General features: G+C 36.3%; 1 protein-coding gene and 1 pseudogene across 3 annotated transcripts; one reads left to right on the forward strand and one right to left on the reverse strand.

Annotated features, from left to right (window-relative positions):
- The first annotated feature begins 307 nt into the window (after positions 1-307).
- LOC133801988 (uncharacterized) lies at positions 308-7,614 on the forward strand. Of its 3 annotated transcripts, none has more exons than XM_062240229.1 (9): positions 308-467; positions 570-658; positions 756-861; positions 1,006-2,288; positions 2,929-4,505; positions 4,719-4,849; positions 4,946-5,655; positions 6,246-6,358; positions 7,006-7,614. In XM_062240229.1, exons 2-9 carry the CDS (start codon positions 605-607, stop codon positions 7,310-7,312), a joined length of 4,281 nt encoding a protein of 1,426 aa, XP_062096213.1. In that variant the 5' UTR covers positions 308-467; positions 570-604; the 3' UTR covers positions 7,313-7,614. The 3 variants fall into 3 exon arrangements, with proteins under 3 accessions (XP_062096213.1, XP_062096214.1, XP_062096212.1); XM_062240230.1 differs by having other exon boundaries at positions 603-658; XM_062240228.1 differs by having other exon boundaries at positions 308-658.
- A 693-nt stretch (positions 7,615-8,307) lies between these two features.
- LOC133799528 (berberine bridge enzyme-like 22) lies at positions 8,308-9,898 on the reverse strand (annotated as a pseudogene).
- Between the last annotated feature and the right edge of the window lie 4,644 nt (positions 9,899-14,542).

Consider the following 14,542-nt stretch of genomic DNA (forward strand, 5'->3'; position numbering starts at 1 on the left):
TCTTACTCGGACGATCACGTGTCCCTGAGTGAAAATACAAACAACACATATTTATTAAAATCTCTTATTATAAATTTTTTTTTTGATTTAATTTTATGGGTTCGGGTCTACTGACCCAAGCCCATTAACCTCTTCTGACTCCGTAATGTGTTCATCGGAAGTCCATCCATTCTGACTAAACTTGACTTCTCGCTAAGGCAGTACACAAACCCTGATCCGGGTCGGGTCAACCCGAAAGAAGGATACCATCTGGTAGGGTTTATCACTCTCCTCTCATTGTGTAACGACTGTGAGAACTACAACTGGTTTGTTTGTTTGTTTGTTTTTTTTTAAATACGTACATAAAAGGCGGTTCCAGGTTCGACCCACTACCAGCTCCTTCGTCGTCCATACATATGTCGTGAACCATGGAAGTGCCTTCAATATGAAGCTTTTCTCTTGCTCATAGAAAAGCCCTGGCGATTATGGCACGTGCTGAATCATTCTATATGCATGTTTGGTTTCCGAGAAATTGACTCGGAGATTATTTGTTTTGAACTTCTTTTCTTATTGAGCTATCGTTTTAATAGGATTTGTTTCTTTGTTCTCTGGTGGAACTTTAGCAATGGCGGCCGATGTGCAAGTGAAGCTCGAAACTCCCAATTCTTGCTGTGCATCGGTAAAATATCGATTTGATTTCAATATATATATTTTTAGAATTTATTTTGCGTTTACTTGAGCTGCATTTTCAATCTCATTTTTGTTGTTATTTACAGTTGAAGAACAAGTACTCCAAGCTAGAGGAGAAGCGGAATGCTCTTCGTCAAGCTGTGAAGCTCTTAGAGCAGCAAATTGACAAGATTCAAGCGGAGAGTAGGAAAGGTAATTATCTGTTTGCTGTTTGAGATTTTCTAATTTAAATTTCTGTCAAATTAGGGCTTTCGATGTTAACAGTTGAGAAATGGTTAGCAAGGTGTGAAACTTACAGTTTTGATTTTGATGTTTTTAATGGATTTGTACTTGTAGCATGTGAGAAAGAGCGGGCTAGGGCAGATCTTGAAAAAGAGGGGAAGGAGAAAGAGTCTACTGCTAGGTTGGTTCTGGAGAATGAAGTGGCGACATTGAAGTCTGAGATTGTTTCTCTGAAGCAGGAAGGGGGTAAAGAAATCGGTAATGAGAATGGCGAGGTGAAGCTTCTTCGAGCTCGTGTTTCTGAAGGGGAAAAGGAAATCAATAGACTAAAGGAGGTGGTTGAGAAAGAAAGGAAAGAGGCAGATTCAGTAAGGAAAAATGCTGAAGTGGAGAAGAAAAAAACTTCTGAAGCACAGAAAATTGTGGAAGGTGAAAGAAGGAAGGCTGAAAAGGAAAGGAACATTGCAAAGTTGGAAAAAGAGAAAGCTGAGAAGTATAGGCTTCAGATGGAGGCAATGAGGAAGGAAGCTGATGAAGTGAAGTCGAAGTTGGTTTCGGAGACAGTAAGATTGGAAGTGGTAAACAAAAAGCTTGAAGGAGAAAAACAAAAGGTGACCAAGGAGAGAAAACGGGCTGATTCAGAGAAGGCTAAGGCAGAGGAGCAAAGAAATCTTGTGGAAGCTAGTCAAAACAAGATTTTGGATGGAAAGATTCAAGCTGAAGGTTTGTCTCGACAATTGGAAGAGAGTAAAAGAAAGATTGATGAATTGCAGAAAGAGATACATGAAGTTAAGTCTTCCAGTAATTTATGTAAGGCTTCTGGGGGTCAGCTAGATGCTACTGTATATACTGAAGATAAGGATTTAATGGAAGGATCCCATGAATCAAAGTTTGTGTTGGAGCTTTCTTCAAAGATTGAGGAGGCAAACAAAAGGTTTCAGTTGGAGAAACAGAAGGCATTTAGGGAGAAAGAACGGGCTGATAGGGAGAAGCTGAATTCAGAACAACATAAAAAGCTTGCAGAAATGAATCGCATGAAAGCACTGGAAGAAAAGTCTCGTGCTGATCAGTTATGCAAGCAGGTACAAGAAGAAAAACAAAAGGTCCTTGAATTACAAAAACAGATGCACAAGCTTCGTTCCAGTAGGAAATCAAATGATCCATCTGCTGTTTCAATGGCTGAAAGTAAGGAACTGAAATTTTTGAAGAAGCAACTCAAGTTTCAGAAAATGAAGAAAAAACATGCTAAGCAAGTAGTGGAACTGGAAAGAAGCCGTAATTGTATCCTGCAACAAGAACTAAGGCACATAAAGCTGGATTTTGATCAGTTCTCATGTCGCCTAGACATGCTTCATAAATCTTTCTCAGGTAGAAAAGGTGTACACAGCCTAGAGAAGGTTGGTTTCCTCTCTTTAAATTTTGAGTAATTTCACTTGTTTCCCTCTGTAATTGGATTATTCTTGCTTGTTTTGGTCATTACGTACCTCAACTTGTCCTTGAAACAGAACTATGAGTTATGGGTTTGTTTCTTTGTTTCTGCTTGAAAATTCATAGTTGTCGATGATAAACCTAATTCCTATTATCTGATGGTAAAATAATAATAGCACAATTTTACTTGGAATAATCAATAAGGTTTCATGTTACATTGTTACCAGATGACTGGATTTGTTGATATGTTGTCTAAGGTATCCTGTCTCTCACTGTTTTTATTTTTTATTTTTTATTTTTTTTCTTCCAGAAAATTAAAAGAACAGCAAAACATTTAGAGAAAAGCTTTTTTGCTTCAATCTAATAATTAACTTGTTAATCTTTCAAGTTAGACTACTGGACCATTAATGCAAACAATATAGTATTTCACTCACATTTATATTGTGGAAGCAGTTACTACTCATAATTATCTTTTTCGCAGAAAATTTTCACTTGTTTACTCACCTTTTGCATATTTTGTCTCTAGCAATATATTTTCATCAGTTTTGTTAACATTCACACAACATTTTGATCCTGTTTATTGATTTGATACTTCATTGCACCGTGCAGACTGGAAACATCACAAAGCCACTGAAGTCAGGCTCAGAATCTTTTCAAATGTACCTACAAAATCAAAACGAGCCTCTTAAGACTAGCTTCCCAGCAATGGATCCCTCTGGTACTGTCCAGCAAACCTTACCACTCTGTGCACACTTGTCTACTGTGCCTGGGGCAAATTTTGTTGAACCTATTGCAGGTATTGATTCTAAATTGGAGTCTCTGCTTGGAGGCTCTACAAGAACAATGTTAAAGAGTTCTGCTATAAATTCCAATACAACATCTTTTTCTGATGGACAATTGGTCGGCTCACAGGATAAGAGTGCCTTCTCTGTTACGACGTCAGCAAAATTGGTTGAAGGGCATTCACAACCAATCCTTTCTGACTTGTCAGGTGAAGTTACTAAAATTAAGTCCGGTGAGAATCTTGCTGTTGTGGCTGAAAATAGTGTTAAAAGCTCTGTTAGCAATGGTGATGTTGGAGGAGTTCCTGTGCACGGCAAGAAAAGGAAGAGGATGCTTGAAACGGTTGAAACTATTGAAAACTTATACTTCGAGGAGAAGAAGCTGCATTTACAGTTAGAAGAGAAGTTATCTGTTTTGCATGGTATGATAAAGAAGAAAATGGACAATCCTTCCAGAGGAGGAAAATCACTACTTCCTAGTTTCAATGGCAATTCATATGCTAGGCATGATAAGCAAAACAAGAAGAGAAAAACATCTTTTCAAGATGAAGTGGTAATGCAGCATGCTTGTGATATTGACGAGCGAAAGAAGAGAGATGTTGAAACTGAAGTCCATGGAAATGCAAGTTTTGGCAAACAAACCTCACTAATTGGTATTGATCAGGTGGCAACCTTTGGAACAAAGGGGGAAGGCAAAAGTGATTCTGTTAAACGTGATTTTGAAGCTGTGGTAGGTTTTGAGGACCTAGTTGATGGTAATTACATAAATATACTAAACTTGGACTGTGCTGCTGATGAGGAATGTTATAGATTAGCTATGGAGATGCCTCTATCCCCTACACTTCATGAGATTGATGTAGAGTTTGCTGACACACGTAATTTGGATAACACAATAACGTTAGCTAATGAAACCTTATGTGAAGAATTCTCAAATGAAGAAAAAAAGATGTTACCATCACGTAGACTTGATACTATTGATATGGAAATTGGTTTCAATAAGACAAGTTCTGATGGCTCTACTACTTCAACTAGTTCCTCAGGGCATAACAATGAAAATCATGTTAATACTATTGGCATGGTTAGGAATGATTGGCATGCTAGTGAAGTTGGAAAAGCTTCAGGTTGCTTCAGTAGTGACATTGGTCTGGAGGTGGAAAGTACTAATCCTACTATTTTAGAAGATGAGAAGTCCAAGTCTCAGTTCGGTGGTGAATCGTGGTGTACTAGCAAAAATATTTTAGAACAATGTGCTGTTTTTTCTAAGATAGAGGATCGAAGCAGCTTCTCTAGGATAAAATATGCGATAAAAACTTGTATAGGACAATGCTCTTTGGCTACTCAAACGGAGTGGATGATGGGTGAGATTCTGCTGGCTCTTAAAATTGAAGAAAAACTTTCATCCAAGTAAGTTGATTTTTTATTTTATTTTTGTTGTATACATTTATTTTAACTCTCCCTTTCTCTTTTTCTAATTCACTAGTTAGCTTTTCAAATTCTTTTGTTTCTATCACTGAATAACGTCTCTTCTGTTCTTATGTGTGGAAAATTAGTCTGATTAATTAATTTATTTGTAATGATGGAATCTTGAGTAACTTTTTTTTTCCTGACTTGGTTTAGGGAGAAGGTTTGCGCTCTCTTTTCTCTGTTGATGATTAATTTTTCTGTGACTGCTTCCGGTAAATTTGGAAACTTCTTAAATTGGGCATCAATCTCCTGCTTGGATTCTTTTGCTGGGCATGTACTTTCAGGTTTGATCTTATGCTATATACGTTTTCTTTTTTTTTGTCATTCGTGATTTTTTGCACAACAGTTCTGTCTTCTAACTTTCCACTCTGTTTTTGCAGTGATGTCTGATATGGAAGTTAGAAGGTTGTTTGCAGAACTAGGTTGTTTAGATGAACTGTTTAGTCTGATTGAGAACTTTCTCATGGATGAGTGTGCTAAGGAGGTGTACAAAGATCTCTCATTTGGATTCCCCGTTGAGTGTGATTCAAGAGTTAACATTGGTCTTGATGGCTCAGATAGATCTTTGTTCCTTGTACCAGCATCAGCAGAACTGTTGGTAGCAGGGAGCATTATATTGGCATCCATTTGTGCAGCACTTGATCGCATTGGTTTTATCTGTGAAACATCTTACAGCATTTTACGGGCTCACAGACTCAACAATTCATTGAAACTAAATATTCTTCATATATTTGCATATTTGGGTGGAAACCAGTTTTTCAATTTGAGTGATTACAGCTTGATGATGACTGTATTGAAATCTATAGTTAGGGATCTTGAGGGCCTAAGTTCATCAGATGCTTCTGATTCTTGTAATTCACTCGTGAATGATACTCGATTTGCATTCTGTCCATGTGTCAAATGTCCGTTTTCAGGAGATGCTATGTCTCTGGATTCTGTAACATCTTTCCTTTTAGAAAAGCTCAAGGCTGATGACATGTTGGAAAGTAAGTATAATACATCTAACCTCCAATCAGATCCATTCAGCACTGTGGCTTTATCTAGTCTCAACGATCTTCTAGCATTGGTGGAGCTAGTAGCATACCACACGGTACAGTTTGCTCCTTTTCAACTTTAATGCTGGCAGTATATGATTAAATTCTTTATATAGTATGCTAATTGATATTGGCCATTTTTTGGTGGAATTTGTCAAATGTAGTTAAATTGTTAATCTGTATGTTGTTGTTGCTTTTCTTATTTTGTTTTTTTTTTCCTGAGAATTATTAGTGTTCACATTTCATTTCAACATCGACCTTAATTTATTTTTGTGAATTAGCATTGATATATTGTTTTAACTTTGAGAATATGTTTACTTTCATAAAATTTTATGTAGCATAGTTTTTAATATTGATAAGTTGGTTTTGTGAAGGTATTAATTTTTGGAAAATTTATTGAAAATAACTGATTGAATGGTTCACACATCCTTTGTTCAAGATTAGTAACTAATCCCTCGAGTGGTAGTTTTGATGAGCTTTTAATCTTTACGAGTTATCTTGACAGTAACTTGTAGTAGCAACAACCTCCTTATTCAAGATTAGTATTATAAGAATGTACATTATTATGAACAGGAGTTTGGACCATTTTTTTTATTAATTAATTATTGGAAATTCTGACTTTCAGTGCGTCTCTCTTATTCTGTAGGGCTGGGAGTGGACTTGTCTTAAAATAGTGCCTCAGCTGGTAAAATTGTTGGAATCACGTGCCCATAAGAAATCAACTTCAGTGGTAGTTGTTCTCCTTGGTCAACTTGGGAGGTATATTTGCATTATGTTTTTATTTTACATTGATAAATAATCTCGTCAATATCTGCTATGCTATAGCCTCTACCCTTCAATCTTAGAAAGCTTTTTGTCGTAAACTTCATTACCTATTCAAGTGTTGCATAGTTTTTTTTTTATATATATAACAGGAGCCTTCATCATTATTTCTTTGCTCATCTCACTGGGCTCAATTTATTTTTTTACAAAATACTTTTCAGTTATTTTTCTCAACATCAACTGCCTTATATTTCCATAAGATGATTTGGCTTTTTATATGCTGGGTTCAGCTTTTTAAATTTCTGTCCTTTATTCTTTTCTGTTTTTGCTATTTCTAATTGTTGCTACATGTATATGACTTTAAATATTTTTTTACCCTTTATCAATTATAGAAATAATCATCCTAGACTGAAAGTATTGAAAATATGATTGTGGTCGTACAGTACTACTGCATATTAAGTGTTGCTTTGATTCGTTTTACTCTGAATGTGCATTAAGTTTGTATCAGAAGAAGTATTTTTGTAATTGATAGGCTTTGTTTACGGGCACATTCATTCTCACATGGTAATTTAATGCAAAATTGTTTTTAGTTATTTATTTTATTTTACATCTTTGGTAAATACTAAAACATTTGTCTAATGCAGGCTTGGTGTGGAGGCTTCTGGATATGAAGATAAAGGAGTTGATCAATTAAGGTGTGATTTGTCCTCATTCTTCCGCCATGGCATCAGCATTATGGCAGGTCTACCCATTCAAGTTGCAACAGTTACTGCCTCATTAGGCATTCTCTCGGTAGATTTTAAGACAATCATCGAAACCAAAGAAAAGCTTTCAGGCACTGCAAGTGAGTCTGTCCTGGTTGATATGATCAGGGAATGGTTCTCTTTACTAAGCAGGAGGCAACAAGATTTATCTTTCAGTATTTTACAGACTAGTGGTGTAAATAATTAGTGGTATACATTGTGTTGTGAAAAAGCCATACCTGCTAACACATCGGTCAGAATGATTTGAGTTAATCATGGGAACTTCAGTCAATTTTCACCATTTGGTAGCTCATAGATATTGAAGAACTTGAGAAAATTTTAGACAGCTCTGGGGATTTAATCTTTTTTTTTTAATTTCCCATTTCTCTAGGGATTTGTAAATGTTAGACTCTTAATTACTGAGGATTGCATAAAGTGCAGGCGCAACTTGTTTCCCAATTTTGTAAGTTAGTTCCAGACAGTTTTAATATCAGGGGAACAATTGGTAGATTGTGGATCTCACTGCTTAGTATAGACTAATTCAGTATCTGAATGGTGTGGACATTGTTTGGAACAGAATTTCAATAATTGGATTCTGTTTTGGTTTGTGGCAACCATGAACTCGTCTTTAAAAGAACTCGATTATTGTTGATTCTAGTTTTGTCTTAAACCAGAGTACGGCGCAAGGCAATGAACAGATCGACATCATCAACTCTCGAAAGATGCTTAAATAGATTTCAAAATGATAAGCGCAGATGGGCAATGTTGTATTTACCCTTATCAACAATGGACTGTTAATCTAACCATGAGGACCGTTTTATATCTAGATCTTGTATAGTTTTCCTTTTCGTTTTTATTGCATTTTGAGAATGTTGAAAAGCCGAAAGTAATGCAGATTTGAAGTTCATGGTATAAAAAGTTAAGACTTGTATAAGTGTGTATATACATATATATATATCCCCTTTAATGCACTAGCAAGTAATTCATACATGAAGTTGTGAATCTATAAGCAAACACCACCCCTTGGGATATTGTAATGTCCTGGAATCATTTGCAATTACAGTAACAAAGGTCCAGTACATGACTAAAAGATAATGCTTCTTTCTTTTCTTAGCAAATCATATGAACGCAAGATAGTTCTCCATGAAATTCATACATAAACCTTTTTTCCTTTTCCGGTCAAAGTTTTCTGCGGGTATCACTTCATATTAAATTTGAAAGAGGTGGAATACTCTGTTCATTTTTGAAGAAGTTATTAGGATCGACCTTGTTTTTCACTTGAACCAGTCTCTTGAAGTTGCCCTTGAAGTACTTTGTACCCCAAACACTTGCTTCTTCAAAGCTTGTCTTTTCCAGACTATTTGTCCCCAAATCAAGGTCTCTATAGTTCACATAAGCAGCCCTAGGTGGGTTTGAAACATATGGCCTCATGTACCCATAGAGCACTCTAATCCATCTTACATGTTTGTTTGACACCTTAGTTCCATCCTCATTCCACTTCACTAAGTACTGTATATTGTACATATTCCCCTTCCTGTGAGGGAATGGAGTTTCTGATTCCGGAATCTCATTCATTTTCCCCCCAAGAGGGTCCATTATCATGCATACAAACTGATCTTCTTCTAAAAACCTTTCCCAAATCCCTCTCAATCCAGATTCAGGTATAGGTTGTGTCACAAAGTCGGATTTTCCTTTGAAAGCACTCTTGTAAAGAGTCTTCCTATCAAGTAAAAGCTCTAGTGGTTGATCTTTTTGGTACCCAGCAAAGTACATGACTGACTGAATCCAGTCCATCTCAATACAATCTTGTGCCTGCAAGCCCAATTCTGGAAATCTCTCATTCATCAAATGAATCAATCTATCCATTCTTCCAAGAAACAGTGAGTTGAAAGAAGCTTGGATCGTTTTCTGACTCCCATTCCCTACATTTTGGATAATGATTCTGATGAAAAGATCATCAGGCAATTGATCCACAATGGACTGCCACCTATAGACAAGCCAGGTGGCACCCTGTGAGAGAGTTTTGGAAACTGTAAAGCCAGTCACTACAGGTGGTATTTTAACTAGTTTGATTTTCCAAGAAATAACAATCCCAAAACTCCCTCCCCCACCTCCTCTAATGGCCCAAAAAAAGTCCTCTCCCATGCTTTTCCTATCAAGAAGTTTCCCATTTGAATCAACTAAATAAGCATCCAAGACATTATCAGCTGCCAAACCAAATTTTCTAAGCAATGTACCTAAACCACCTCCACTAAGGTGCCCCCCAATACCTACACTTGGACATAACCCAGCTGGGAATCCATGGATTTTACTTTCCCTGGCAATAGCATAGTAAAGCTCTCCCAAAAGAAGCTCCTGACTGAACCCAAGCTGTCTCATCTTCAAGATTCACATCAATGGATCATAGGTTGATAAGATCAATGATTATGAATGGGGTTTTGGATAGATATGACAATCCTTCATAGTCATGACCACCACTTCTAACTCTGACTTGTAAACCATTTTTTTGGCTGCATACTACAGCTGCTTGAATTTCAGACTCGTGGAAAGGAGTGATAATGAGAAGAGGCTTAAGGGCTGAGGAGTTCAACCATCTTGGGTTTTGTTGAGAAAAATCTAAGAGTGATTGGTATAGAGGAGAGTCTTTAGTGTAGATGATTTGGAAACTTTTGGTAAAAGATCTGAATTGGGTTGACATGCAAAGTACGAAATTTTCATCAACATGATTAGAATATGCCTCTGAGAAAAAGATTATTGATAGAAAAAGCAAAGAAGTCAGTGGAGTGAGACTCATCTTTGCCTGTATATATTTCCGAATGTATGAGAAGGTTATATATCAACTTTGATTAGTAGTATATAGACTAGTTTGTACAAGTTGACAAAATGGAATATTTAACAGGAGATTCTTTAGTCGGCTTGGTTACTTCTATAGTTTTAAGCATTTATGTATATAAACAATTTTATGAAGCGATAATTCCCATGGACAGGAAGATCAAGAGTATCTATCAAGAGAACTTTTTGTCATTTTTATATTTCAGTTGTTTAACTAAGACTTAATCTTTCTTGTTGGGAGCTAGTAATATAGCAATACATATGTCAAGTTCATATCTATTACATAAAGCTCAAATTTTGCTTAAAGTGTCCGTACAGGGAAGCAATTTTTTGAAAGGATAATGGAACACTTTAAGAAAAACCAAAAAGAAAATTAAAATAAATAAAAAATCACAAAACTTCTTCGGTTTGCCTGCCTTTCTGGTTACATTCTTCCTCTCTCACAGCTATTCTTCGTCTTGGTCTGATTGATTGTTTTGTGCTCATCTCCCTGACTCACACCAATATCCACTCCTGATGCCTCATCTTCTTCCTTGGCCCTCATTATAATGCCTTCTTTAATCTCCAATTTTTACCCATTTCATTTCCTCTTTTAAAAGATGTATGGTTATTTGCAATTTTGTTGTTGTTGTGGCTTCCCTGATTGATGCCGATTCACCATTGTTGATCTTGTTTTCTATAATTTTATTCTTAAAGAACTAGCAATGACATCCAAATCCTTTTGATTTTTATCCTATCAGAAAATGGACCTATGACAGTAAATAAGTTGGGAGGATATTGGAATTTATGTGATGCAATTTTAAATCTACCAGGATACATGCTTGAATTTTGAAATTTAAGCGATGTCATTGCTTCTTTGAATTTATGTATATCTGGTCAATGAGATAATCTTTTAGTTTGCTTTGAACATAATTTCATGTGTTTGGGTTATGAGGCAAACCCCTTTAAATTTACATTATTAAAAAAAATAAACACAAATTCTAAATCTCAAATTATCTTTAATGAGATTTTAAAGAAAATAACCCAAAAGTTTAACCAAAAAAATTAAACTAAATTAAAAACTATTGAAGAGTTGCCACGTTTTTATACAGTGGCTGCGACTTGGATCATGTCTGGCCGCGACCTCCTAGTCAGAGAGTAGTGGCTGCGGCCAGGATTGTTAGTGGCCGTTGCCTGTGCCCATGTCTCAACATGCGTTTTGGATGTCTCAACATTTATGGGTTTTATATCAGAAAATTAGTTTTGACGGGATTTGCTGATGTGGCTTGTTCTCTTATTAGAGATATATTTACCCATTTTGTTAAGAAGGTTCAAGATCGAATCAAAGAGCGCTTCTTGTAATAGAGAGAGATTTCTAGATCTCTGTAAATTATATTGGTAGTTGTAATCTCTTCTATTTTTCGTAGTGAATTTCGTCTAGGGTTTTGCCTTGCCTTGGATGTAGGTAGCAAAAACATCTTGCTTTTGTCTACTGAACCAAGTAATCTTGGTGTTGTGTGTTTATGCTTTTATTCTGGTGTATTGTGTTAATCTTTCATCTATTGTCTTTAGGTTTAATCTTAACATACTAGTATCAGATGCAGGTTGGTGTAATCGGCTGGAAGATTGAAGTTCTTGGTTCAAAGGAGACAAGTTCTTGGTGTCAAAAAGTGGGTTCTACTAGAAGAAATTTTTGTTGAAGAATTCCTGGCCAGAAGCTCCTTCAATCATGTCAACCTCTAAATTTGAAGTAGAAAAATTTGATGGCAAGAACAATTTCAATCTATGGCGACAAAAGATTATGGCGCATTTAGGAAATCTCGGGTTGGATGATGCTCTTGATGGTGACTCCAAGATGAGGGATTCAATTAAGAACAAGGCTGAGATTCTCAAGAAGGCAAGGAACACAATTATTCTAAGTTTGAGCGATTCAATTCTAAGAAATGTAATCAAAGAAACTTCTGCTTGTGAAATGTGGGATAAGTTAGAACAATTGTATATGACAAATGCTTTACCAAACAAGATTTATTTGAAGTAAAAGTTTTATGGCTTCAAGATGGATGAGAATAAATCCATTGATGAAAATATAGATGAATTCACTAAGTTAGTTTCAGATTTGGAAAATCTGGAAGTTAAAATAGATGAGGAAGACCAAGCTATTTTTCTTTTGAATTCTCTCCGTCGGCAATATGACCAACTTGAGGACACTATCAAGTACAACAAGGACACTTTGACTTTATAGGAAGTGATAGGAGCTGCTTACTCCAAATAACTAGATTTGAAGGCTAATGGAAAGCAATCCAAACATAATGGAGAAGGTTTGAGTGTTAGAGGAAGGTTGGAGAATAGGAGAAATCATAAGAAAGGAAAAGGAAGGTCTAGGTCACAGTCAAGAAATGGTGCTCAAGGATCAAATGTTTGTTGGATTTGTAAAAATGAGGGTCATTACAAGAAGCAATGTCCTCAGTGGAAGTCTAACAAGGATCAAAAGTCAGGAAAAGAGACTTTTGGAATCACAGTAGCTGTCTCAGATGAATTCGGTACACTTGATGTTTGACAGCCATTTAAGATGTTTTAACAGTCAGTAATGCAGATTCAAAGGACAAGTGGATCTTAGATTCTCGGTGTATTTTCAGGGAAACAAGGTACTCATTTGTGCTGAAAATGGAATAGCTAGACATCGTTCATGTCCTAAAATGCCACAAAAAAATGGCGTGGCTGAGCATATGAATATGACTATAATGGACAAGGTTAGGTGCATGTTGAATGATTCAGGGATGCCAAAATGTTTTAGGGCTGAAGTAGCAGCTAAAACTTGTTATTTAATAAATAGATCACCATCTACAACCATTGATTTCAAAGTTCTTGAAGAACTTTGGTCGGGTTCACCTCCTAGTTACGATCATTTAAAGATATTTGGTTGTTTAGCATATGTGCATGTAAGTCAAGGTAAACTCAATCCTATGGCGAAGAAAGGTTATTTTTTAGGCTATCCTAGTAGGGTTAAGGGTTATAGAATTTGGCTAGCTGAAGATAAAAAGTGCAATATTAGTAGAGATGTAATATTTGATGAAAATGCATATTGTAAGACTAACTTGTAGGTACAAGTTCAGCAAACCACTGAACAAACCGAGGCTCTAAACAAGTGTCAAGTTGAATTAAAAAATCAAAATGCAGGTATGGATGCTAATCAAGGTGGAGCAAGTGATCAAGTTGAAAGTGAACAAGATGGCGATGAAGAAGAAGCTGAAAAAAAAAAGTCGAAGAAGAAATCACGAGTCCTAAAGACCATTTTGAAGATTATGCATTATCAAGAGACAGAGTGAGAATGCAAGTTCATATTCCTATAAGATATGCTCAAGCAGATCTAATAGAATTTGCTCTATATGTAGCGTATATTTTGGAAATGGGAGAGCCAACATCATTTCAAGAAGCCAAAAGTAGATCCGATTGGCCGAATTGGAAACAAGCAATGCAAGGAAAAATAAACTCTTTGGCTAAGAATAAGACTTGGGTGTTAGTTCCTAAGCAAAAGGGACAAAGAGTGATTGGTTCTAAGTGGGTCTTCAAGAAAAAGGCTGGGATACCCAGTGTAGAAGAAGAAAGGTACAAGGCAAGGCTTGTGGTGAAGGGATTTTCTCAAATTGAAGGGATAGATTTTCATGAAGTTTTTTTGCCAGTGGTCAAACATACTTCTATAAGGTTGATCTTAGCCATTTCAACTATTCAAAATCTAGAGTTAGAGCAATTAGATGTCAAGACGGCCTTTCTACATGGTAATTTGGAGGAAAGGATCTTAATGACACAACCAGAAGGTTTTGAGCATAAAGGTGATGAAGAAAAAGTTTGTCTTTTACAAAGATCTTTATATGGCTTGAAGCAATCTCCAAGACAATGGTATAGGAGATTTGATGAGTTTATGGCAAGGAAAGGTTTCGTTTGCAGTAAGTATGACAACTGCATTTATTTTACCAAACTCATTGATGGTTCATTCATTTATCTCCTAATATATGTGGATGACATGCTTATTGTATGTAAGCATAAGCAAGAGGTTCAAAAGCTTAAGGAGATTTTAAATACTGAGTTTGATATGAAAGACCAAGGGCCAGCAAGAAGGATTTTGGGTATGAAGATCTTTAGAGATAAAGACAAGGGCATTCTTACGGTTTCGTAAGTGGGATACATTGAGAAGTTAGTTCAAGTGTTCGGACAACAACAAGCAATACCTATAAGCACTCCAATAGGTGCTCATTTCAAGTTGAGCGCTGTCAAGGATGATGAAGAAGAAGTGACAACAACTGAAATGAAGGATGTCCCATATTCAAATGCAGTGGGTAGTATGATGTATACTATGATAAGTTTTACACCCAGATTTCGAAAATGGGAATCTTGATCTCGAAACTCAGGCGTGTAAGGTGTAAGCTCGAGACTAGCATAGTTTCCATGTGATCAGCAAATCAGAGACAGTCTCGCTAAGCAGTAAGTGACAACGTCGGATTGGTGAGCTCAGGAACTACGTAGCCTCGGAGGTGTTACGAGGCTATAAGTTAGTCTCGTACGCTCAATGGAAATGGTTCAACACTTGTATAAATTTCTTGATTTATTTCCTGTCTTCAGACAAGACGAT

The sequence above is a fragment of the Humulus lupulus genome, chromosome 9 (assembly GCF_963169125.1).
Source record: "Humulus lupulus chromosome 9, drHumLupu1.1, whole genome shotgun sequence".
In the NCBI taxonomy this organism is placed as follows: domain Eukaryota; kingdom Viridiplantae; phylum Streptophyta; class Magnoliopsida; order Rosales; family Cannabaceae; genus Humulus; species Humulus lupulus.

What these genes read in the sequence shown, in the direction of transcription:
- LOC133801988 (XM_062240228.1), top strand. Translation starts at nt 605, where the DNA reads ATGGCGGCCGATGTGCAAGTGAAGCTCGAAACTCCCAATTCTTGCTGT. An exon ending in GAAGAAAAACTTTCATCCAA is followed by an intron (nt 4,506 to 4,718) that starts GTAAGTTGATTT and finishes GACTTGGTTTAG; the next exon opens with GGAGAAGGTTTGCGCTCTCT. An exon ending in AGCTAGTAGCATACCACACG is followed by an intron (nt 5,656 to 6,245) that starts GTACAGTTTGCT and finishes CTTATTCTGTAG; the next exon opens with GGCTGGGAGTGGACTTGTCT.